Here is a 27,428-nt window from a genome sequence, read left to right on the forward strand (position 1 = left end):
TTGTTTCTCAGTTTTTTTGTGTTTTTGTCACCCTGAAAATAATACTGGTATAATATAATAGCAATAAGCCAACACTCAGTAAGGGACATCACAAACATTTGCATAGAAACACAAACTCTATAATTCTCAATTGTTTATAGTGTTTCTGTGAAAATCTGTGTTAATTATCATATGCCAGCTGATGGTTGTGCTTGAATAACTAATTTGTAAGGTAGAAGTGTAGCAACTACTGGTATTATTATTATTATTTTACAATGGTGTATACATCGGGATATATAGAGAGTAGTATATTGACAGTGATATATATATTCAGGTGATATACACCATCTGCAGTAGCACTTACACCTCTTGAAACTTCTTCTAAATGGATGGCTCCTAGGGTGAGTTCCTGAATCAAACGTTCTAATCTGTGATGTATGTGCAAGTGGTGTATCAAGTTGTGGTGTATGTAATGGTGGTGTATCAAGTTGTGGTGTATGTAATGGTGGTGTATTTTGTGGTGAAGAAGAAGAAGAAGATGAAGATGATACGGTAGGTGATTTAGGACTACCTTCGCCACCACTTGCACTGCCTGTTGTATTATCATCTCTTAAACTGGAAAATAGAAAAAATAAAGAAAATATTTTAAAACTATATTGTCTAACGAAAAGTCAATCATTACTAATTGCTCGTAATTTATATGAAAGCATCTAATGCTGTCTATATCATATACATGAACTCTAATGAGCTTCCTCAATGGACACTGTTAAATACCGGTACTTTATTTTCGCTTGGAAATATTTTTTGCTATTTTCACTGAAGGAGTGATTCAGTGAAAATAAAATCCAGCGAATATACTATTTTTCCTATATTTTACATTCAACTTGCCAAAAATTAGTGAAAATAAATTCCATACAAAACACCCAAAAAGTCTTTTCAGCGAAAATTAATTGTAGCTATCTGTTTTAACACTTCCTTGGCAAACTGGGTAACGATTCAATTATGGAAAATTGAATATGTTTTAGATTGTGTAGCAAAGTGAAATGTGCTACTGTATATATATAATGGACTATATGTTTTTCTGAAGTTTAGTTTATAATTGTTTTTATGGGTAAAATGATGAAAATAACACTAGATCACAATAATTGGTTCCCACTGTTGGCAAAATAGATATTATACATGGGCTGCTGTACCCAAGTATTTACTTTATTATTGACAACTAGCGAACGGTTAGATATAGCCCAGTTATATTTTGTATATTGCATTAATATTTATTGAGTCTGTAGATTATTAATATCAACCTCCATTGGCCAATCTTACTTGTATAGGCTTTCCATGGCTTCTGGATTCTTGTAAACTTTCCTGAGTGTATCTATAACAACATTGCCCGTAGTGAAGATACGATAGGTCAGGAGGAATGTATTGAGAAAGTCAATACTAAGGAATCTTAAATCGGTCAGTCTCTCTAAAAGTCTCTCTACACTAGCATAGCGGATCTGTGGAACTTTACAGGAATTTAGGGCACGACTAAATCTAATATCGACATCATCTTTGAATAGCCTTGGGTCAGATCTGAAAATAACAATCATATACTATTTTTTACATTTTTGTTACGAGTTATACAATATGATATATTGGTAAAAATAAATTTGAGTCCAAAAAAAAATTAAAAAAGTAAAAGTAAACCAAGTAAAAGTAACCAAGGAATAATAAAAGAAGTTGCTTGTAAAATAAACCTAATAATTCAGAACTTTGTTGTTGATGGAGAAGAGGAGGGTGAGAGGAATGTGAAATTAAATTAAATTAATTTGATGTGGAATGTATCCATTGATGTTCTCTAACCCTGATGCCTTACAAGACTATTATGAGAGTTGTTGAAATGACAAGACAAAAAAAGCATAAATATTTCACTTTTTGAAAAAAAAACTTGTAAAATAAGATAGATTAGCATACAAAATGCAACAGGCGAGACATGCAAAAATGATTACCACATTTTTTTTGTTTTAAATTCTTGCTACATACTGCAAATGAACCAGACATACGGTGATGAAATATTTGTAGAATGAAGTGAAAAGCTTTCTAGTCTGGTTACACTAGAAATCCACTCCATGCTGTAAGCAATGTATTCATGGTTGGTCCACAAACAAATGATTATTTCTAGCATTGGTAGTTTTTATCAGAATCAATAATATGAACTAAACAGTATCCAACATTGATCAAGTCAATTAGTATGAAGGAAAATTATTTATATTTAATTTTTTTAATTATTCGTGCAATTATCTTAAATTTGCTTTCCCACTTGGCAAATATGTGAAGACTCACTTTTAGAATGAACTAAAAACAAAATAATTCTGTTTTAGCTGAAAAATATGAAATATAGATAGATATTATACATAGGTAGATATTTTTCCCTCACGTTCCCGCTTATTTCATTTTGAGAGCACGATAGGGTCCTATTGCTTATTGAAACAATGTACCAACTGACTTTCAAAAACAAATTAGCCGCCCTAACTCAGTGAGTATTGATAATTGTTTACAAATTTAACTTAATTTCATTTCTTAATTTTCATTGATCAGGGATTGGTTCTGATATGCAAAGTGGGAATGCAACTGTAACACCTATGCCGTAATAGTGTTTATTTTCTGTACTCAGGAAATGGTGCATATAGCATGTAGGTTTTAGATAATTAAATAACTGATAATAATTGTCAAATAAAGTCAATAGTAAAGTAAGAGTATAGTAGAAAGTTGTTATATGGACCAACTATAAGCAACCAATCAGAGTTAGTATTACATCACCACAGAGTTTAATGTTAGTAGAGGAATGAAATGTTATATGTTTTTTTATTGGTACATTACTAATGAATATTCATGAGTATTGAGGATGATGATATAGGTTACCTAATAAACTGATAATGCATTCCAAGTACTTCTCGACAACGACGTCTACATCCATTGCAAGGAATGGTTCACAACAAGTTCAGAGTACAGGGTTAAAAACAAAACAAATACACCACATATGATAATTGATAGTATAACATACAACTACAGGGGAAAAAGTTTAAAATACAAAAAAAAAAAAAAAAAAAAAAAAATGGTTTATGAGGCAAATCTCATGCGTGAAAACTGCCGTTGTATAATTCCTGTTTGAAATGCATTCTGGGATTTAAAACTATCGCTTGCATCCATAAATAAGTGTATATTGTTTACCTTCTTAGGTGGTCTCGTATTACTTTACACACAAGCAATTATAAATTAATGAATAAAATCAAAACAGATTTGGGATCAGTGCAAATTAGCTGGCTGCTTTTCACGCACAAGTGATTCACAGATTGTACGTCCAATATATGTGTATAGATATGTGCAGCTAGGAAAATACATGTGTTCTGGGTGGTGGAAGTGTTAATTAACGCTTGACATGATGGAGTGCATGGTTTTTTTCTCAGTGTGATATAGGATTATAAAGTTGAAGGTACAGAAACATGTTAGAGAAATTACTAGGTGTAGATGTGACAATGTGTTTGTATTAATTCATACTATCATATATAGTGTGTGCAATGTACATGTATACGTTTTATAAAACCCTTAAAAGATAGTCTTAATATTCAGAGGCTATACTTGCATTCATGTCTATCAAGAAAATACATTTCCCAGAATGTCCAATCCTGAGAAAATTATTCATTTAATTAATTGCTATGTAGTCTTCTGATAGTCACGCCAGATAGGATACTGAGCAGTGTTGGAGAAGATAGTACAACTGGAAGGGTGTAAGTATAATTACTTATTATTAAAACTATCTTTTAAGGTTCATAAGTTTAGCTCAAAGCACTTAACTACCATCTGTACTGGAGACATGTCACAGATTATTGGCAACGTGAGTTTTTTCGTGCCATATGTTAATAAGTGTTTTAAAAGTGATTTATTGAGTAGATTGTTATATTCAACAGACATACAAAAGTGCCTAGGGTGTAAAGAAGTGCTAAGACGATAATAAACATTGCATGTACGCCAATTACCTGATAGATAACGGCATATGTATTGACGAATGACTGCCATGTAAACTACCATTCAGTAATCCATTGTAATGCAGATTGTCTATGCACTAAGGAATAATGAACAGTAAGTAGTGATTTCCAAGAAAAATCAACTATAGATTCTATAGGCAGTGAATTTCATGTTCCATGATAGATACTGATCACTATAACAACCCATCATTTTCATCTTAGCAATGCTTATACTGCTGTATTCTCAGAGACGGAACTACGTCACAGAACGTTCTATGTTTCTTGAACGCACACCCCTGTACCATGTATTCATATGAGCTATGTTAAAGCTTCAATGCAGTTAATTAGTATGCAAATTAATTAATTAATTAATAAGTTGGGTAGAAATCACAAAGTTCTGAGATTCCAAATTTGAAACATAATTATTATAAAATTTAAAAATTAATAATCTATATCGATGTGAAGTAGATAAATTATGACAACAAATTCAGGAATAATTATGTCAAATACAATATTTTCATAATTAGTACTTATACATTTACATAAATGACAGAGGTACATATACGTGGTCAGAATTAATGCTATTTTAATGATCCAGGATACAATAAATCTGTTTTTTTTGTGTACTAGCATTTTTATCACATCAAATATGCAGATTTAGGACATCCACAAATTAAAATCCTACAAACACTACCTGTTTTTTTTAGAAGTGCATGTTATCATAAGCACACAGTTTATTTTTGTTGGCTTAAAAATTGTACATGATTAGAAGAGCTATGTTATTCAAAATTCAAATGTGTGAATTGCCAGAGTGATAAATGTGCAAAATGATTACACTCCTCAAATGACATTCCCTAAGAGCAAACGGTTAACTGCAGTATATATTTCCTGACTGTGTAAGTATAACTCGTAATTTATGTATAAAAACAGTTCCTGTTGTCATGACCAGGTTACTGGCTGTGGTAAGCAAATTTCAGACAATGCTTTGTAAACAGCTATGTTAAAGTAGTAAGTACATTGTTTTCCCCAAAATATATGCAACGTTCTTAATATGTTCATTTTATGTACATAGTTAAAAATGATGTAAGTGTTTACCTGACTAATATCACCCATCCAAACATTCTTGTCTCGTTGGGTAGGTGCTATTAGGATGACATGTAGTGGTGGACCACTTTTCCCATCCACGATGAGTTTAATTTCCAAGTTGTCGTATTCAGATTGACTGGTGTGACTGCAAACACTCCCCTCTGTGTTTGATAAAAAAACAGTAAGATAAGGTCAGTAAACTATACTGGAATTCTATTCAAAAGCAAGGATTCTGGGAAGATGTTTTGATATTTAAAATGTTTGATTACTATAAATCACTTTAGTGTCATGTGAGACAAATTATTGTCAGTGAAAATCATTAAATTTAGTAAAAGTGAGAATTTTGCTTGGGGTCATATGACATAAAGTCATAAAATTATGAAAATGCCAAACAAAAAATTATATAATAAGTGGTTTACAGTAATTGTGTTCGTGCACAGCTCCTTAGCACAGACTAAGAGGTCAAAAACCTTAGCCTGTGATAAAAAAAGTGCAAAGGCTAACATTTTGGGGCCAAGAAATGGTAAGTTTACAAGCTAAACCCATTTTTAAGACCAGTCTAGAACCTTAGCATGGGTTAATTGAAGTGTGGGCGAATACTTAGCTCGGCTCAGGCATTTCCAACATTACAATTAACACAAGAACTTCCAGAGATATTATTCTTGAGAAAAAAAAATGGATAGATGATGAGATTCTGTAATACTAGTATATTCCTAACAAGTTTGGTTATTCTGTTTCCTGTGCTGACTGTTATTCCCTCATGTGCGTGAAAGCAAAATAGTATAGCCGATATGCAGGGATGAGAATGAGAATTTAAATTTTCAGCTCAAAGTAAAGTATCCGGGGTCCGAGAATCGTAGTTGATCAAATTGTTACAATACAGACACTATCGCCTTTCCCGGGACCTTGCACTTGCACATGAAGTCACTTCATTTTTCAGTTACCACTCCCCGATTCACAACGAAATTTGTTTCTAATGTCTTTATCGATCTCTCGCACAACTGACTCGTTGTCTTTTGTAACTACTTTCACCATTATTGCTGCATGAAACTTGTAAACAACGATCCAACGCTGCTAACAATTGAAACAAATGGTGCCGTTGGTGAAAAGAAAAATGAAAGCTCTTCACTGGTTGGCCTGTCAGAACTAACCCAGCCAATCATGTTAATTGTTACGTATTACTTCGAACACTTCAAAACCACAATTGCACTGATGAAAAAGAGTCGCGAACATTCCGCATTGGAGACACCGCGAGTTGTCTCCCTTCGACCATACACTGATACAGGGCCTCTTGCAGCCGACAACAATGACCCGACAGCATGTTTACTTCTGGTGAATGAACAAGATTTGTATTCTTAACCCCCCCCCCCTAAAATTTTGTCTTCGTATTTTGACGTTTTAGAAAATTGATCCCTGGGGCTTAGAAATCAGCGGAACTCCGCAGATCCGCAGAAAATTCTCATCCCTGAATATGCAATCATACAAGATTAGCTGTACTTGGTGTAGCCTGAACACATCTAACGTAATTTGTTGGTGAATTTCATTGAAATCTGCATTTGTAAACCATATATTTCATTGGTGTACGTCTCTAGTATCTATACATAGCCATGTACAATTTCTCATCTGATTTCTATCCATATTTTTGTGTCTTTCATATAAAATGGTGAATTTTAAAATGATTTATAATCTGTGGTTACCATGGTTACACATTGTTACTTACCATCATCATCAAATGGATCAAAGTCATCCACTAGCATCGTGTCTATCAAGGCTATCTTACCACCAGTCTAAAAAAAAAAAATTTGTAAATCATTTTGTGAAATTGAAATTCATTGACACACCTGGTCGTGCTGTGCAGATCACAGCTCTTTCATTAGAAGTGTGTAACTAAACACCACATTTGGCATGGGCATGTACGTCTAATACACAGTAAGAGAATAGCATTCTCTTTCATTGCTCTTTCATTGAACTGCGCAAATTATTATTCACCTTTGAGAGGTGTAGTCTACCGCTTGAACCTCTAGTGGTTATCAGTAGATGGTGAGTAAACAAATAACACTGTCGAACACCTTCCTTTCGTGGATCTGATTTTGAACTACTAAGTGAACCGAGACGACTCCGATTCTTGCCCTTCTCTGCATAAACTTGAATCAAAGAACCTAGAGAAAAGACATAATAGAATTGTATGCTATTTGAGAATCCCTTCAGTCACAAGACAAGTTTACAAAATATAACTTTTTATACTTCATAATTTGTGATCCTCGTTTAATATAAACGTGTCAAATTTTCTACCTCAAAAATTTTACAAGAACCAAACCTGTGAACCCCCAGAAATATGTACTGCCTAAAAATAAATGAAAATGAATTTATGAATATGCATGTGGATATTCCAGTTTGTATCCATTTTTTGTATTTTTTTGATTAACATCCAAGAGTATATCACAATGATGAACTAAGCTATTTCTAGATGTATCTTGTCTGTTTATTACGCCGATCAAGAGATAAATTACAATTAGAGATCTAGAATGAGAGTTAGTTCCAGATATCCTGTAATCTATGCATCGTGAAATTAATTTTTATATAAACTAAAGACAAGAATAGCACACAGAATAGACAGCTGTACATTTCTATTTCTCCTCTGCCTGGGTGTCATTCTCCCAACTAGCAATGCTCATGCCAGTCCGGTTATCGCAATTCGTGAACTATACGCTACCACAGTATTCACAGGCATACCTTGTCTGACAAAAGTCTGGTTAACATCCAAAAGTATATCACATCCTTCAACTATCATACGTTCTATTGCAAGATTCTTTCGTATATTCTCGGTTTCGGAAACTTCATCATGCATAACCTACAAAAGATAAACAACATGTCATGGTGACAGATGAACAGTTACTAATAATACTGATTTTTAAAATTTTTATTTATCACTACATGTTAAGCCAGCATAGAAAACATAGTGTACTTTGGGCAAAGAAGAGCAGACTTGTACATTCTCCTCCAAAAATGTGTGCATTCACCATTATATAAAAAGTCTCCATTGTGTGGATGTTTTTATTTCATGTTTTTATTTGGCTTAATTGTTTTATGTAAATCATGCAAATTAAGTGAAATTAAAGCTTGTTGTTGTTTAAATGTGGACCCCCTTAAAGGTCACACATCCTGGTAACCCAAAAAAGTACCAGGATGTGTGAACTTTAGAAAGTCATTCATAAAGCTTGTTGACTTACTTTGGATAATTCTTCTAGTTTATTCTTAGCATGATCTAGACTCTTCCGCTCAACATGGTCATGTGGTGTATGTGCAAGCAGTTCATGTAGTGTTATTATATACCTTGGTATCTAGAATATCAAACGATATAAACATTAGCAACAAAATAGTATAATAAATCTCATAAAAACAAAGTCAATTTAATTTCCACTAATGAGGGCTCCCTTCATGAGGATTAATAAAATTCATATTAGGCCAAAATGTTCTTTTCTTCACAATTATGTAGTTATGAGAAGCTAATATATATGATTACTTTTTGAATACCAAAGTTGGATAGTTGCACATTCAAAATATTATCTGATAAAAATTACACTGAAATACAGACAAAAATACTGTTATTACTTGTTGGTAATTCTACAACATGTTTGATTTAAAAGTCACTCTATATTTAACAATAACTTCCAAAATTGCGTTTGACTAGTTACAATTTAGAAGCAAATATCTGATTATTTGAAACCACATCAATGCATTCAGGTTTGGTAATGAACTTTGTAACTTATATGAACTTTGACCCCAGCATTGTTGATATTTAACGTCATTCAAATTGACAACAATTATTTTCAAGTTTAGAAAAATATTTTGACTGTAGTGTAATCCAAACTTTCTGATATACCAGTAATGCATACCAAAAATTTCACTTTGTATGGTCTTATTATACAGAACTGCTTTTTATTGAACTGTGAGCCCCAGCTGTAATATTGAATATAAATGACAAATATGGCATATGTCAAGGATTCGATCAATATGACAATCTGAAATATTTATTGCCTGATACCACGTAATATAATAATTACACAAGACAGGAACTCAGTTCTGATTCAACTATAACCTACTTTTCCAATTAATAGAATGACTCACGATAGGAAATGACACGATTAGACTATCCAGAATAAATACACTGTTTACTAATTATTTATTATTTTAAATATGATATAAATGCCACTAATGTTTCCTGTTTATCAACACTAATCTCACCGCCCTTCAAATAAACATCAAGATCATATTTTTTTTTTTTTTTTTCAGGGCAAAAAAATCGATCTGTTTCTGGTCTGTTTCTTTTTCTTTTAACAAGAAAATGAATCTGTGGATGTGTGAACAATATATTAATCAATATGAGGAGGTACATCCCTCTTTTTTTAAATGACACATAAAAATACAGGCAGAGCCTTTAGAACTGAGGCGCACACTAACCAGATACAGCTCAATACTTTCCCATGACAGTTTTGTAAAATATGCAAATTCAGAGTACTGTATAATCAAATTAGAATCTGACATTAGGTATAGGTTTCAATTACTATTTTCTTCTTTTTTTTAGTTATTCTGGTTTATTCAGAACGATTTCGCTGGTTCTACTTGCAGTTATTATTGTTAAATTTGTTTGTATATTGTATCTTAGTTAGACTGAAATACGACATATAAAAGTCTTACCGGTAATAACGGCAAATAAAACCAAAAATTAAAAAGTCATGAATAGACAAATAAAATATGTAAATTAAGACAAAACAAAACAAAACAAGTAATTGCATTACATAATTCATGTGAGTTCTTAATTAAGTTTAGGAAATATCAAGTTTGAACATGAACATTCAGAGCATATCAAAGAAATGGCACAAGAACTGCATTCACTAAAAACAATGGCCACCAGTTGGCCATTTTGAGTCCAATCTGATGCACAAAATGACGTACATTACAATGGTTCCATTCGACCATCTTGAATTGAATTGTCAAATGAATACATGTGCAGATGTGTGACATGATGTATATTTAAAGTTTAAACTTAATTGGTCAGGGAAAGTTATAGCTCAGGTACCAAATTCTTTAAAAGCAAAATGACCATAAGGCAGCCATTTCGTATCTGATCTGTAAAACACAATAGCGTGCAGCAAGGTCCCATAATGTCTGATGTTTGTGGAAATGGCAGAAATGCTTAATTTTGAAGGTTTTTAGCATTAAAGTAGCTGCCATTCAGCCATCTTGAATTGAATTGTCAAAGGAATAGTATACATGGGCTTATGTGAGACATGATGTGTGATGTATGTGTGAAGTTTGAATATCTGAGATATAGGTGGGCACACATAAACACAGAAACACAGAAAGGTCAATTCATATGTAAAATATAAAAATTAAAAAAAAAATTTTTGAGTTTGAATTTTACTCAGATTTGTGCTTGCGGAACAGAAACAATTCATTATTCCAACAATCTTACAAGATGATGGTAACATTTTTAGATCCAATATTTTCAAACTTCTCGGGGTACCTAAATATCAACCTACCTGATGCATAGGGTATGTGAGGAATGTTTCCAATAATCTGGATTCACATACAGATTTACTTTCATATTGTTTCAAAAGACTGCTAAATGCCACATTCTGTTTACATTCAGCCAATACTTGCAAGCTATAATGATGGTTCCGCACATATTCATTGTATATAGTCAACATTGGTAGCAGCATATCAAACAAATCACCTGCAACCAAACAAGAGATGAATTTATGTTTACTGCGAGATGTCACGTATTGCGTGAAACACAAGAAACAAACGACTGCTGCAAAAATCTAATAATTTGATTATGAACTTGAATTTCTTTGTTATAGTTCAATGTTAAAATGCCAATCTTTCTGCGCGGAATATGACTTTGAGATGTCCTTAGCTTCATTAAAATTTATTGTCATTCAATGTGTATTGCATTTTATTAAGCGTGAAAATACTAAAAAATTACTTGAATTTAACCTTTTTCTCACCAGTTCTTTTTTTTCATCAAAAATTCACAAAATAGTCCCTTTTATAATCTGCACTTTTCTTCAGAAGATCGGGAGAAAAATAGCCTAATTTTGGGAGTGAAACTAAAAATTTACTCATATTTAACCTTTTCACCACCAGTTCTTTCTTTTCATCAAAAATTCACAAAATAGTCCTGTTTATAGTCTGCACTTTCCTTTCAGACGATTACAACAAATTTTTTGAGTGAAACTGAAAATTGACTCAAATTTTGTCTGTTGGCTCCACAGGGTTTATTTCCAGAAATATCGAAGGATTTGCCAATGGGTGAAAAAGCCTGGTGGTAAAAAGGTTAACAGTCCTGACACTAGAGGGGGTAAGTCTTTTATCAGCATGTCTGATATAACAGTAATTACATATCAAAACTAACTCGCACGGTTTTAGTAAATAACAAGTCACACAACAAGTGGAGCCATGCAGCAGTGTCTTGTATAACATATATAAGAAATTATATTATACCAGCATTTCAATGGCCTGAATAAATCATTCTGATTGATCGAGAGTATGTTTTTAATTATGCAAACCGTGGGTAAATAGACAAAATCAACCATCGCTCTCTGTGTTTAGAAGTGAATGTGATTAACATCCTTTTACGAACACTTGTGTGTACATGTCATTAAACTAATCAAAACTTTGTGGAATGCATGCCTCTGGGATGGTTATTCCTTAAATATAGTTTTCTAAATGGACACAAAAGTATTTCTGCAGTTTTATTTTTGCCTAGTTTGTGGATTATAGACAATTAACATGAAATTAACATTGCCTGATTTTGCTTGCTATATATTTCTTTATTATGAAGTTTACACGCTGTATTTCTCAATGATACTATATGAGACGTGATTCATGCTGACTACTGTTATGAATGTGGAAAGCTATTATTGATTATATATATGGCAGAATTATTTCAATCTGAAAAATAATGTATTCAAAAACTAGTACTTTCTAGAACATGTAAATAAAGTTTGATCTCACTGTTTTCAGAGGTGTCTGAAACTATGCAAAATCAAAAGTTTTTCGTAAAAAAATTATTCCTAGTGTATTCTATATTTAATATGACAAATGTATAATAGTATTCATAAATAAATATCTTTCTACTACAAAAAGCAATATTTACAGAATAATGTAGTTCATGACCGATATAAAAAATGTAATGCAAAGGATTGGCAAAGCATTTACACATGTATGGTATTTCTTAGAAAAGACAATCAAGACCATATATGGCTAATACATTATGAAGCAACACCTGACCTTAGCTATTGACCTTACTTTATTGCCATAGCAACCACTACACAGTAGCTACATAGCCCAATATAATAGGTATTAGACCATATTTCATATCATATTGGGAATTATTTTTATTTTAGTTTCACTGTGTTTTTAATATTTTAATACTTATGTATCATTAATTGTTATGATATTTAATGTAGAACCTTGAAGTGTAATAAGGTAAGAGAAATAAAATATATGTTGGCCATTTATAGAGCTACAAATTATAATATAGAAGAGTAAAATTAGGTGTAGGACAAGTTCATGTACAGAGTGAGAGTGACCTTTTCAAATGGTATGCTTTGAATTGCACATAAAAAGAGCTCAAAGTAAAAAAACTCTTCTGCGTTGAAAAATCTCTTATTAGCATGGAAATGACATTCGTATGCTTTTCATCAATATTTGAACGCATAAAGACGAATATTGTGTGCTACATGAAACAAATGATTGATAGACTGTAAGCTCCGATAACAAATAATCTAATTTGCATACTAATTAGTCTATAATGTATCAGTTTTAATAGCATTATATCAATTATTACATTTATTTTACACTCTAATCACTATATGCAAATTACATTCTCAGGTCAAAGGTTAGCAGCAGATTATATAACTCATAATTTGATTATTAATCAATAAATTAATTACTAACAAAGAGAAACTAGAATGGATGATATAAAAAAAATTTATGACAATTTTTACAATTCTTTGATTTATAGACTAGGCTATTTTATAAAAAAAAAATATTTTCTGTGATTCTGTATATAATATTTGCCCCTTTAGCAACTCATGTGATTAGGTAAATGAAAGAAAATGTTTGCAAGAAATAATATGAAGACTCTGAATAGAGTAATTATAAATAAATGCATTTTTTGGTTTATGTGCATTTTCTTTTGACATATGTGCTTCTAATAACAAAAACTCAATTTATTTTACATTATTTATTCACTCTTGTACTTATTTTAGTTCAGTTGTTTTTCTGTATTTTTTTTTTTTTTTTAATGAAATACATTTTATACATTTATTTAATCGTTCAGTAATGAAGGTCTTTATAGTCATCAAAGCTGAGTATGTAAGGTACTAAAAATAACACATATTGTACTTGTAATTAATGCGTGTGTTCAAAATGCTGTTTTATTTGAGCTGTATATAAAATACATAAAACATAAAAACTGTGAGCATGTCTTTTTGCGTGTACGATGTATTGAACGACTTAATTATTAGTATTCAAAATGATTGTACGCTTTTCTATGTTGTTGATTGTTAGATTATTTGCTCGTGTGATTTGTGGACAACATATGGCTGTACTCTATTCAACTTGTAACATTTGTAATGTGTTATAAACTATTTTCTACATTGTTACTTTTTTATATCAAAAAATCTTTCATTAGTAAGTCTATTACTACATATTCTTTACAAACTTATGCATGATAATTTATGCAGAATACAGATGTCTCAATATTAATTCATATGAGTATGAGGCACTTTTATAGTAGTTGCAAAAATAATTTTTGATACAATATGTCAAATGTGGTCTGATTATTATACATAAATATCAGACAATCAAAGACCTAATGATTTGCATTTATTCATCGTTGTTTTGAATTTTCAGTGCGCTGCACTATTCAGAACAGAAGCGAGTCTTTGTGAATCTATTCCTGACAGAACAAAAGTACGAGCAAATGAATTATGAACACACAATTAAAAGGAAACGTAGGATAATCACCAATAATTAAATTTTCTATAAAATAATTAAAATTTTAATATTTGTTACACATTTCCCATGATAAAACATGTACACTTCAAAAGCGTTAGCAAATAAAACTGGAACACACAATCAAACAGGAAGCCGAGATGATCATCAATATTCGAATGTGCTAAAAATCATTAAAATGTGAACGTTGTCCACAATTTACACAATCTGAAACTATCAAATACCTCACATAAAAGTCTTAAAACTAGAAATTCTCTCAGAGTACAACTTTAATGTTTATATTTATCTCTATTTTGCATTTCTTATCTCTGTATAATATTCCTCTTAATATGTATGTCACAACACTATAATTATTGCATGGTATGTTACCTTTAGATCAATACAATAAACATGATGTATTTTCTGATTATATTAGCAAGCACAGTACAGTCTGAGCATAACTTAATCCTTTGAGTGTTATATTTTTTTCCCGCCAAAATGTTTTGCACACTTTTGGATGAAATGGACATAATTTCTCATTGGAAACAGACCTTGATCAAAATCTTTGAAAAAATATGGAAAAATTATGCAAATTTATTTTTTGTGAGTGGTGATAAAATTAGCCAATGGCGTTCAAAGGGTTAATTTCGAAGCTGACTATCAGCTGACTCTGTCTTTTCATGAAAACTTTTTGAAACATTTTTAAAGTGAGTACCATATCCATTAACAATTTCAGCTTATTCGTTGTAGTATAATTTACTCAGTAAAATTTAAGTACATGCAGGGGTGATTTTGGAAGCAAGCTAAGATAGTTTTAAGCCAGCTAAGATGTTTAGTTACTCTCAGACTGTTCTGTAAGTTATGACTACGACGTTTTACACTATTTCAAAGCTACAATGTATATTATTCTTATGAGATACTAGTATGTTACTAAAATTACATATCCATGAGTGGGTATAGATTTAACCTTTTCAGCACCAGTTCCTTGTTTTCATCAAAAATTCACCAAATAGTCCCATTTATAGTCTGCACTTTCCATCAGAAGATTGGGACAAAAATAGCCTAAATTTGAGTAAAAACTAAAAATTGATTCAAATTTTGTCTGTTGGTTACAAAATTATGGTTCATTTCCAGAAATATTGAAGAATATAAGAAAAAAGTGCAGAAAAATTTGTGCGAGAAAGTCTGGTGGTTATAAGGTTAAGGACATATATGTACACAATTATCTGGACAATATTGCATCCAAATTATACAAAATTTGTATCAGCCAACTGCTCAAATCAATTTAACATTGATTACAATTATGACAATATTATCAATATTTATTACAAAATATTGTTAAATTATTTGTTTCTTTTAAAGACACTATAAAATGACATAAAAACACTTCAACTACCCAGAATTTGTTAGAATTTAAATCAGAGTAAATAACAGTTTAAAAATGTTTAGTTTGGTTTTTTTACTGTACCAACTGATACATTATCACGGTACATCAGGGACTCACAAGATAAAGATATGCAAGTCATGAGATAAGCAAAGACGATATCTCACGAAAACTGAAAATGAGGTCCATGAATTATCAGAAGATCAGAAAACTGCACAACAAACGTACATTTCTAAAAATACTGTGTGCAATAAAAGAGTAAGTCTGTTAATGAATTGGTGAGTATTCGTCTGTTTTGCTGCATGTACTTGCATGTTCGTAATGTACATATAACATTTTGAATACAGAGACAGCCGCACTCATTTCTGTTTATGCAATCAAATATTTCTAAGCGCTCTGTCACACTATTGGTTAGAAAGGTGTTTGATTGACAGACACACAAACAGGATAGAATCTTCATTGCATATCAATTAACGTGAATAGATATCAAAGTTGCATCAATTCCTTTATCTAAATCCCTGACTATACATATTAGAAAGAGACAGAAAATGTCAAAATTAAATATTAATTTGATTCACTATTTTCTGCCTAAATTACAAATGTTATAAAGGGTTCTTATTGTCTGGGACAATAATAAAAATGAAATTTAGAGAATATAAAAGAGGCGTTCTTTGACTTACCAAGCACCAATTTGGGCCATTGTTCCATCCTGGCACTGAGACCCTTGTAGAAAATTTGATGAAGAAAAAAAACTGTTTCACTGAAATTAAAATAAAGAAGAATATGCATCATATCAAATATTATTGATAATATTATGCAAAATTAATTTCATACTAATTTGCATATATTTGATGAAGGAGCAAAAATAGTTAATATTTTGTTTTGTTCCAAAAGTGTTACCTAATTATATTTACAAGTTAGCAACTTTTAGTGTTTTTTACAGAAAAACTGTCTGAAAAATGAAAAGATTTACATTTTTAGAACAATTTCCATAGTATTCATCATAGCTTTCTAATATCGTGACAACCATGAGCACCCATTTTATAACTACATATGAATTTATCACCATATGTAACCTCATGCAATTTTGGAATAGAAATATTTTCTACTATAAAAAAAAAAAAATTCTGGTAAAAGAACCAAAAATTATTTTCATGGATGTTAACCATTATGTATGAAAAATTATTTGGTGACCCATATACCATACAGGCGTATATCCACATATAGTATTTTATCTCGGGTTATTATTACCCCATTATAAAAGTCAAGGAAATGTGATCGTCTGTTTTTAATGGTAGCTAACTGCCTTACAATTAATTTTTTAAATGAGCAATGATTGAGAATATATCAACTGAATAAAACTGACAGGAAGAAAACGAATCAAATAATTAATCAGACAACTGTCCTCTTAAAACATTCCACTATAATTAGCTCTTTGATAAATGGTTTGAAACAGACCCATACAAGTTGATTGATATTCGTACAGCAATTTCCAATAAATACTGGGATGAATTATTTAGATCTGGTTTGCCAGTAATTAGATCAGTAAATCAATTCTACAGTCAACAGCAGTTAGTATTACCACAGCTTCCTTCAGCACAACACGCAATCAGGTTTCAATTTTCTTATTATTTTCATTCTTGTTAACTTTCAAGTTATATCCCTAGCTAATATTGTAAGTAAATAAATCGTGAACTGTACACAAAATTTTTATAATTTTATAGTTCATATTCACAAGGCATACATTTTTTGAACCCTGCCTGAATTGTGAAATAATTAAAACAGTTTTATAGTAAAGCAAGTGGCAATAAGCTTTTTGTAATATCATGTGTCATTACAGTATTATAGTATGACTTTTCGTAATACCATATACAAGTAATGCATGGTATGGCTTCTCATAATACCATATACAAGTAATACATGGAATGGCTTCTCGTAATACCATGTACAAGTAATGCATTGAATGGCTTTTAGTAATACCATATACAAGTAATGCATGGTATGGCTTCTCATAATACCATATACAAGTAATACATGGAATGGCTTCTCGTAATACCATGTACAAGTAATGCATTGAATGGCTTTTAGTAATACCATATACAAGTAATACATGGTATGGCTTCTCATAATACCATGTACAAGTAATGCATTGAATGGCTTTTAGTAATACCATATACAAGTAATACATGGAATGGCTTCTCGTAATACCATGTACAAGTAATACATGGAATGGCTTTTAGTAATACCATATACAAGTAATGAATAGTACGGCTACAAGTAATACCATATACTAGTAAAGCATGGTATGGCTTCTCGTAATACCATATACAAGTAATGCATGGTTTGGCTTCTCGTAATACCATATACAAGTAATGCATGGTATGGCTTCTCGTAATACCATATACAAGTAATGCATGGTATGGCTTCTCGTAATACCATATACAAGTAATGCATGGTATGGCTTCTCGTAATACCATACAAGTAATGCATGGTATGGCTTCTCATAATACCATATGCAAGTAATGTATGGTATGGCTTCTCATAATACCATATACAAGTAATGCATGGTATGGCTTCTCGTAATACCATATACAAGTAATGCATGGTTTGGCTTCTCGTAATACCATATACAAGTAATGCATGGTATGGCTTCTCGTAATACCATACAAGTAATGCATGGTATGGCTTCTCATAATACCATATACAAGTAATGCATGGAATGGCTTCTCATAATACCATGTAAAGTAATACATGGTATGGCTTTTCGTATTACCATATACAAGTAATGCATGGTATGGCTTCTCATAATACCATATACAAGTAATACATGGAATGGCTTCTCATAATGCCATGTAAAGTAATACATGGTATGGCTTCTCGTAATACCATATACAAGTAATGCATGGTATGGCTTCTCGTAATACCATATACAAGTAATGCATGAAATGGCTTCTCATAATGCCATGTAAAGTAATACATGGTATGGCTTCTCGTAATACCATATGCAAGTAATACATGGAATGGCTTCTCGTAATACCATGTACAAGTAATGCATTGAATGGCTTTTCGTAATACCATATACAAGTAATGCATAGTACGGCTACAATTAATACCATATACTAGTAAAGCATGGTATGGCTTCTCGTAATACCATGTACAAGTAATGCATGGTATGGCTTCTCATAATACCATATACAAGTAATACATGGTATGGCTTCTCATAATACCATATACAAGTAATACAAGGAATGGCTTCTCATAATACCATGTACAAGTAATGCATTGAATGGCTTTTCGTAATACCATATACAAGTAATGCATAGTACGGCTACAAGTAATACCATATACTAGTAAAGCATGGTATGGCTTTTCGTAATACCATGTACAAGTAATGCATGGTATGGCTTCTCATAATACCATATACAAGTAATACATGGTATGGCTTCTTGTAATACCATATACAAGTAATGCATGGTATGGCTTCTCATAATACCATATACAAGTAATACATGTACATGGTATGGCTTCTTGTAATACCATATACAAGTAATGCATGGTATGGCTTCTCATAATACCATGTACAAGTAATACATGGTATGGCTTCTCATAATACCATATACAAGTAATGCATGGTATGGCTTCTCGTAATACCATATACAAGTAATGCATGGTATGGCTTCTCATAATACCATATACAAGTAATACATGGTATGGCTTCTCATAATACCACATACAAGTAATGCATGTTATTACATATGTACTGCAGTTTATTTTGATTCGTCCCTGAAATCAAAATCGGTATTTCCACACCTCATATGCAAATGAGGTCTGAGACCAAACAAAGTAGTCCCTTCAGGAGTACGGTTTTTCAAAACATAGCAGAAATAAACAATATTAAGAAGTAGGATATTTTTCTCTTGGGGTACATGAATATACTTGCCGAGTGAAATGAAATTTGAACAACAGTAATGGTACCTTAGCCATGCAGTCACTTATTTTGACAAAAACTAATTTGCATATCACCCATGCAATAGTATGGCTTCTCGTAATACCATATACAAGTTATGCATGGTATGGCTTCTCATAATACCATATACAAGTAATGCATGGTATGGCTTCTTGTAGTACCATATACAAGTAATACATGGTATTGTTTCTCGTAATACCATGTACAAGTAATGCATGGTATGGCTTCTCGTAATACCATGTACAAGTAATACTGTAAAAATAACACAAAATCAGATCAGTAGGAGTATTGACTGACGTGTAGTGAAGTAAGCATATACTGTGTGACTTTCTCCATATGATAATGTCTGCTATCCTGGCAAATCACATAATCTTTCCATATTTGGAATCTGCATTTCCAAATAAGGTAGATACATTTACCCCAGTGCAATATTGCAAAATTACGGCACACTGTAACTTATAATAGAGATAATATTACTGAGTGTTTAATATTGCAATAGCATATGCGAAAACCATATAATTATCCTAGACTTCTAACCAGTACAATTTATGACATATATTTATTACTTTCTTAACCCACCAGGACCTTAATTAAATAACTTCTTGACTTAGGATATGTATTCCTTGTATGAACTAGAAGTATTAACTTTATTAACTCATCAGGACTTATTGGCTTTAAAATAGTGCATGTACTCTCTGTAATCATTAAAATACTAACTTTATTAACCTGCCAATACCCTAATATAATGACTTCTTGGCAAACATGCAGCCTCTCAGCTGTTAGCAATGCACATTCCATAGTATAATATCAAATCAATCAGACTTGCAGTTTTCAACAAGAAGTTGAAAATATCACTTTTTACCAAAAATGACAAAAATTGTCTTCAAAATTAGAGAATTGAAGATATCATCAGGAAATGAACAAATCTTAGAGAGGTCTACCTGAGATACCTAATGTATAATATCAAAGCAATTGGACTTGCGGCTTTTAACAAGAAGTCGAAAATATCACTTTTTACCAAAAATATTAATCAAAATTAGAGAATTGAAGATATCATCACGAAATGCAAAATTCTAAGAGAGGTCTGCCCAAAGTACATATACACCAAGTATCAAAGCGAGAAGAATAAATTATTATAGTTTTCAAGAAGAAGTCAAAAAAAGTAAAAAGTTGACACGAACGACGGTCGTCGACCGACAATCACTCATATGATAAGCACTACTCAACAAAGTCGATAGTGGAGCTAAAAGTGTTTACTTTATTAAACTCACATGGCCTTAATATATGAGTTTGGATATCTATGTTTAAGGAAGCGTGTCCCACGCAACTTCAACTACCTAGGGACCAAAATATGCAAATTCAAACTATCTCAAATTCAGAATACACTCACCAGCAGAAACTGGTCTCCATATTTGTCATAGGAACTCTGTCCTCTGGAAGCGTAACTATCAAACAACTAAGATTTTATAACAGAGGCAGTCAATCAAAAAAACTATTGACATATGCCTCCTGAAGGCTACTCCTCGAAAAATCGTTAAACTTACCGCCTGGACCGTACCACTGCCGCAGCTGCAGAGCCGGAGTAGATTGGTTACTGTAGTTGCTGCCACACCAGGAGAGACTACCAGACTCAGGGCCAATTCCAAATGAAAGACATAATCCCAATGATACATTTGGCTTTCCCAAGAAAACACCCATTCCAATGTGAGGGGCCTGGCAGATCAAGGTAATATTCCTCTTTTTCATCCCAAGATAACCAATGCCTAAGCTTGGTCCCAGGGTAAAAGCCCCCCAAATCTCACAGGACCCGTGGCCACTACCTAAATGCACAGCCAGAGCACTAACCACCGTATGATGGAGGTAGCCATGGCAACAAAAGATGCTTCACATATCAAACCCATATGCTCTACCATAGACTCCAAGGTCTCTGTCCCACAATGCAGGTACGTCCGTCTACCAGTCTGATATAATCTATATACACATCTAGAACCTGAAAATGAACACTGGATGCACTAGCCAGCTGTATACCCGTCCTTACTCAAAAACACAGCTATTAATCTGAGCCCCAGGACAAATGCAGGGTTGACTTCGGTAGACACCAGTCTTTGTCAGCGATGGTTGTTCTGACATCTCATCTCCATCTAGTCATCTTATTGTAATAAATCATTTGTATCCATATGTTGCAAACAACCAATTAACAACTCTGTCATCAAGTTTCTCATGGATAAACCAGATCGTTTCCTGTCTTCACCAGACATATATTTGGCAGCTCTTTGGCTCCATCCATATCTACGTGGTGCTCTCCTTGCGCGTTTAGACTTTCTCGGGCAAGGATTCTCACTTTGCTCCTGTTCTGAATCTTCAGATCCAACGATTTCAGCTTCATTTCCACTCTCAGTAGCTTGATTGTCAAGCATGTCATGTTTAGCTGAAAATCAAGTAAGTTTTCCATTGTCAAAGTCAAATCATCAACATCATTCGCAGCACCAGACTCTGGGTAATCGTCAATCTCTATGGTGCGTGTTAGGCAAGGTTCATTCTCCAAGATAACTACTGAATCATGAGATAATGGGTCAATGAGTTTCTTTGCCTGGTCCGCATTACCGATATTGGTGGTAACATCTTCATTCTCCTGTTGCTTTGGTGTTTGTGAATGAAACACAAGGCTATAGGGATTCAATGTGAAGGTGTCCTGGTCACTGTCACTTTTGTCTTGTAGCTTAACCTTCTTTGGTATTCTCACACTCAGTGGTTGCATTGGCTCTGGTCTTGGCAAATGGTAGATGGGTCTCAACAAGTTACGATGAATCGTTCTCGATCTGCCACCTGACTCAGCTCTCACCACATACACTGGTACTTCTGGGTTCAGTTTCTTTATAACTATATGGGGCTCCTTTTCCCATCTGTCCGCAATCTTTGTCTTCCCTCGTAAATTCACATTTCTAACCAAGACTCTATCTTCTTTCACCAAAGTGGAGTCCCTCACCTTCTGATCATATCTATTCTTATTTCCTTCAGCTGATTTGGCCACTGATTTTGATGCTTGGTCATAGGCAAATTCCATACGTTTCCTCAAGTCATCGACATAACCCTTTGGTGTTTCTGGCCAGGAATCTTCTGGTCTCACTCCCAAATACACATCTATAGGTGACCTCGGGTGTCTACCAAACATCAGATAATAGGGAGAGAATCCAGTACTATCATGTCTTGTGCAGTTATAAGCATGGACCATAGGTGGAACGTAGGACTTCCAGTCCTTCTTTTTCTCCTCCTCTAACGTACCAAGCATGTCTAGAAGGGTGCGATTAAATCTCTCGCAAGTCCCATTTCCTTGGGGATGGTAAGAAGATGTTCGTGATTTCTCAACTCCAGTGATCTTACAAAGTTCTCGTATGACTCGAGATTCAAAATTACGCCCCTGGTCGGAGTGTAACCGCTCAGGAAATCCATAGTGGACCATAAATCCTTCAAACAGATGTTTCGCTGTCACTTTGGCAGTTTGATTCGTTGTGGGAATAGCCACAGCATACTTGGTAAAATGGTCTGTGATTACCAAGATATCTTTGATTCCGCCTTTGGACTCCTCGAGTGACAGGAAATCCATGCATACCAACTGCATCCACTGTCTTTATGTTCACCAAATAAGCTCTTTTCTTGTGACCTGCCGGTTCTTTCCTTCTTATGCACCGTTCACATCCCAGGACCTTGTCTCTCACGTCCCTACTAAGCATTGGCCAATAGAATCTGGCTCTTAACAGGTCAAGAGTTCTATCCTGGCCAAGGTGACCAACTTCATCATGTGCACCAGTCAGTGCAATTGCTCTATAAGCTTGAGGAAGGACTAACTGGTAATGCTTCTTGCCATCTACACCCATTCGACTTCTATGCAACACACCATCACGAAAACACAGTCTAATCCCATTCTTTCAGGCCTAGTCTGACTTCTAGAGTTTCTTGTAGTATTTCAAGTCTACTTGGGCGTTTCCCATCTAGTTGATACGATCGCAGACGACTCACAACAGGGTCCTCCTCCTGTAATCTCGACCAGTCACTCATTGTCATGGTGGGCATTGCAGTTGCTCCAGGTACTTTAGGGGGATCAATCAGTGACATTGGTATAGCAGTCGCCGACGCTGCTATTGCTTCCACCCATGGAGTCTGCTCCTCTAAATACGCTTGGCTTATTGCTTTGACAGCATCTCTGTTGATTTCAACTGGGACTGGTGGTGTTGTCAACTTTTCTATGATGGTGTTGAACGCTGATCTACACTCATCACTCCACACGAATGGCGGTGGTGGCTTTTTAGCTTTCGCAGGCATCTTACTTCTTTGCTTAGCGGTGTAGTGGCCAGCTGTCAGTTGGTTTAGTGGCTTTGCAATGGCTGAATACCCTGGTACAAACCTACGGAAGTATCCTGCGAATCCCAGAAAGGTCCTCAATTCACGCACATTCTTGGGTTCTGGCCACGTCTTAAGACCATTTGTCTTGTCAGGATCTGTTTCTATACCTTCTGATGATACTACATGTCCCAGATACTTCACCTTATTTCTGAAAAACTGGCACTTAGTATGCTTGATTTTAAGGTTGTACTGTTGTAGCCTCTGGAATACTTGTTCTAATCTATCGAGATGTTGTTCGAAAGTCTCGTTTTCATGTTCAGGTCACCCATACAATGCTCTACTGTCCTCAGGCACGAGGCACCGGCATTTACCAATCCAAACGGCAAGGCGACTGACTCATAGAATCCCAAAGGGGTTGTGAACGCAGTCTTTTGAATGTCTTCTTCTTTCATAGCAATTTGCCAATAACCAGATTTCAGATCAATTGAAGAGAACCAATTAGATCCCTTTAGAACATCCATACTCTCTTCAATCCTTGGCAGAGGATAAGCATCGTGTATGGTCACGTTATTCAGTCTATGATAATCAACGCATAATCTGGTTGACCCATCTTTCTTCTTCACAAGGACTACTGGGCTAGCCCATGGACTGGTTGACTCTCTTATTGTCCCATTGTCCAGCATCCCCTTGATCATTTGTCGTACTTCGTCATATAGCGCAGGCGGTATGCGTCGATGTGGTTGTTTAATAGGTGTGTTATCTGTCAAGTTGATCTCATGCTTTAATAAATTACATCTTCCAAGGTCATTTTCATGCTTTGAAAATGCACCAGTATTCCGATCAAACATTTTCTGCACTTGGTACATCTGTTCATCGGTAACCATTGAGTTGGTCATGTCAAATTTGAGACTACCGCTCCTCATGATGCGACGCTTCACCTTCTTTGTTTCAGATTTGGGTTGACAGGCCACCATGGAATTTGAATTGATGCAGGCCAATGCCCTAGCAACACCAACCACCTCCCCCGATTTTATGGTAATGGGTTTGGGTGATTCATTGTGCACACTACCAGTGGTACCTTGGATTTTCGTCTGCCGCACTCAACTGTCACCACCATGGGATCCAACACCCATCCGCCAAGCTCACTCCATTTCCCTTCAGGCTCAACCGACACTTCCATTTTATCGCCCGGGGGCCCTGGCTTCATTCTGCCTGTGATTGTTACTGCTCTATGTGGTGGTATCGTTAACGGTTGCTGTAGCAATGCACGAACTGTTCCCAAACCATGAATTGTTGTCTTGCGTTCAGAGTCTTCATTGTTGCCCAACCAATGGCAGACGTTCGACAACTTCTGGTCACCTTGTTCCGACTACCTGGACCTACCTTCTCGTTGGCATACATAATTATTCAACCAATTGGTCCCTGCAGTAATAGGCACTTCCTTTGTGTACGAATTATCTGGGACGACCAATGCTAGAACTAACTTCTCACTTGCATCACCAAATACCCGGGCCGGAAATGCTGCATCGACTTCCACCACACTGATATAATGCAACACGTCATCTGTGACTCTTCTGATTTCTAAAAAGTCTTCCATGGTGGTAAATGGCATGCAATGAAGTTTGTCTCTGTAAAACGATTCTGAAACAGAGGATATTTGTGATCCAGTATCCACCAAACATTTTCCGGTTACTCCATTCACTTGTGAATTCTCGAAGTTCAAAGTACCCAACAGTTTCTCATCTACCTTGCATGGTGCTGCAATGGTGGCAGCCTTAGCCTTCCGCTTTTTGTGAGTCTGTCTTCTGGATGTGCCAACTTTGGCTGTACTTTTTGATGCTGAATTCCCATTGTCTGGGCAGTACTTGGCAGAGTGACCCTCTTTTTGGCATCGATCACATTTTGCAGTGCATTCTCGTGCAAAATGTCCTTGCAAACCACATGTGTAACACTTACCATTACTGCGACCATGGTTACCATTCCCACCACGCCAGGACTTGGACTGTTTATCACTACGATCAGTTTTATAGAACTCCCTTCTACTCACATTACCATGGGAACCATTCTGTGCCCCTAATGGAGGGTTCACGTTCATCTTGGCAATTTCTTGCTGTAGATATTCAATTTGTAACCGATCAGCCTGTCGCTCGTTGCGTATTGCTTGCTGCAGGGCCTCAACCTTTTGTTGATTAGCACTCCGCTCATCATGCATCGTTTTCTGCATTATCACAGTTGATAGAAGGGTGGGCTCTACCCAGTTGTGCCTTTTTCAACTGAGATCGCGTATTCTCCCAGTCCAGTCTCTCTTGTTCAGCATTTTGGGCAGCTATGAACAACTGCTGGTAAGTATCACACCTATGAGGCCTTGTGATTTCAAGAACCCCTTCATCTCTGAGTCCTTTGAAAAAGGCCTCCTTCAAAATACCATCTATTGTAGCTTCATTGACTGCTCCTCTAACTCGCGCAGCATGTATCATTCGCTCCATACGTGGTCTATACACGGCAACAGGCTCACCCTCTTCTTGGTGACTGTTGTAAAAACGTCTGAGTAGTGCAGTTCCTGACTCTATCTTACCATATATGCTATCTAATTTTTCTACTATTTCAGTTACAGTGGCGTTGTTCAGGTACATCACTGCTTCTCTGGCATCACCACGCAGTGATTTCTCAACCGCTTGAATAAGTATCTTCTCATCATATGAACCAAGTTACACCAGTCTTTCCACTTTGTGTTTCCATACTTCAAACCTGACTGTGTCTTTACTTTTCTCACTGCTAAATGTAGCTATTCTTGAAATCTGCGACAAACCATAACCCCATCTACGCATCGACCCATCATCAGTGTGTCTGTTATAAGGTGTGCTCATATCAGTAGGCGGGTAGTGTACTTGCAGTTTCCGTTGTACATCACACTCTCCATTCACGTTGCATGATCTTTCTTGGTTTGGCATGTCAAACCGATCATCACTGCCTCTCAGTACGCGTGGTGTCTCCATGTATTCCAATTTTGGTATCTCGGTCTTGACTCGCGCATTTTTGTCGCCTTATTATTCAGGTCACCCATAACACAGTTATCTTGGTCGCGGGCAGCTAACAGAGACCTAGACAACATGTACCCCCTCCCCCTAGCAGTCTTGGGAGTGGCACCCTTCGGAAAAGTATTATCATGGCTACCATGATAATCAGCAGGCCCATGGACATCATCTCCCCCTATAGTAGGAACATGTACATACCTATCAGTCATCAGAAGTTTTGGCAACGACACAGCAACACAAGGTCTCCAGTACACAGCAGACAACAGGGTCAGATCCAAACTTCAAAGCCACGAAGACCTGAAAAATCCAAATGCAAATCGTATGCTCCCCTGACACATACAACAAGAACGACCGCAGACCAGTAATCCGAGCAAGTGTATTCCGCATCAGGATAAATACCTAAATATTTGCATAAATATCTGCGTTCTTATTCAATATTTGTGGGTGGTCTTACTACTTCATCAATGTTATCCCACACACCAAGTGTACAAATATCACAGTCCACGTTGGGCGCCATTTTGTAAGGTAGGTTCTCTGGTCAGCAAGTTGACAAAAGACACTAGTCCCCAAATTAATTTAGAAACGTAGCACAGGGCAACCGATGTGATATTTGGATAACTAAATTA

The 27,428-nt window shown here is 34.8% G+C and overlaps 1 protein-coding gene across 1 annotated transcript in view; it reads right to left on the bottom strand.

Annotated features, from left to right (window-relative positions):
- Positions 1 to 27,428, bottom strand: part of LOC102809185 (ras-specific guanine nucleotide-releasing factor 2-like) — a 98,473-nt gene that overhangs the window by 23,761 nt on the left and 47,284 nt on the right. Inside the window, exons 7-17 of the mRNA XM_085506931.1 lie at positions 16,140 to 16,219; positions 10,613 to 10,806; positions 8,300 to 8,410; positions 7,803 to 7,920; positions 7,059 to 7,228; positions 6,790 to 6,856; positions 5,079 to 5,230; positions 3,996 to 4,081; positions 2,890 to 2,925; positions 1,300 to 1,551; positions 551 to 594 (exon numbers count right to left, since the gene is read on the bottom strand). Of these exons, the coding sequence (XP_085363057.1) occupies positions 551 to 594; positions 1,300 to 1,551; positions 2,890 to 2,925; positions 3,996 to 4,081; positions 5,079 to 5,230; positions 6,790 to 6,856; positions 7,059 to 7,228; positions 7,803 to 7,920; positions 8,300 to 8,410; positions 10,613 to 10,806; positions 16,140 to 16,219 (1,310 nt within the window). The remainder of the gene's footprint in view (positions 1 to 550; positions 595 to 1,299; positions 1,552 to 2,889; positions 2,926 to 3,995; positions 4,082 to 5,078; positions 5,231 to 6,789; positions 6,857 to 7,058; positions 7,229 to 7,802; positions 7,921 to 8,299; positions 8,411 to 10,612; positions 10,807 to 16,139; positions 16,220 to 27,428) is intronic.

Source organism: Saccoglossus kowalevskii, chromosome 13, assembly GCF_978046115.1.
Source record: "Saccoglossus kowalevskii chromosome 13, keSacKowa6.1, whole genome shotgun sequence".
NCBI lineage: Eukaryota > Metazoa > Hemichordata > Enteropneusta > Harrimaniidae > Saccoglossus > Saccoglossus kowalevskii.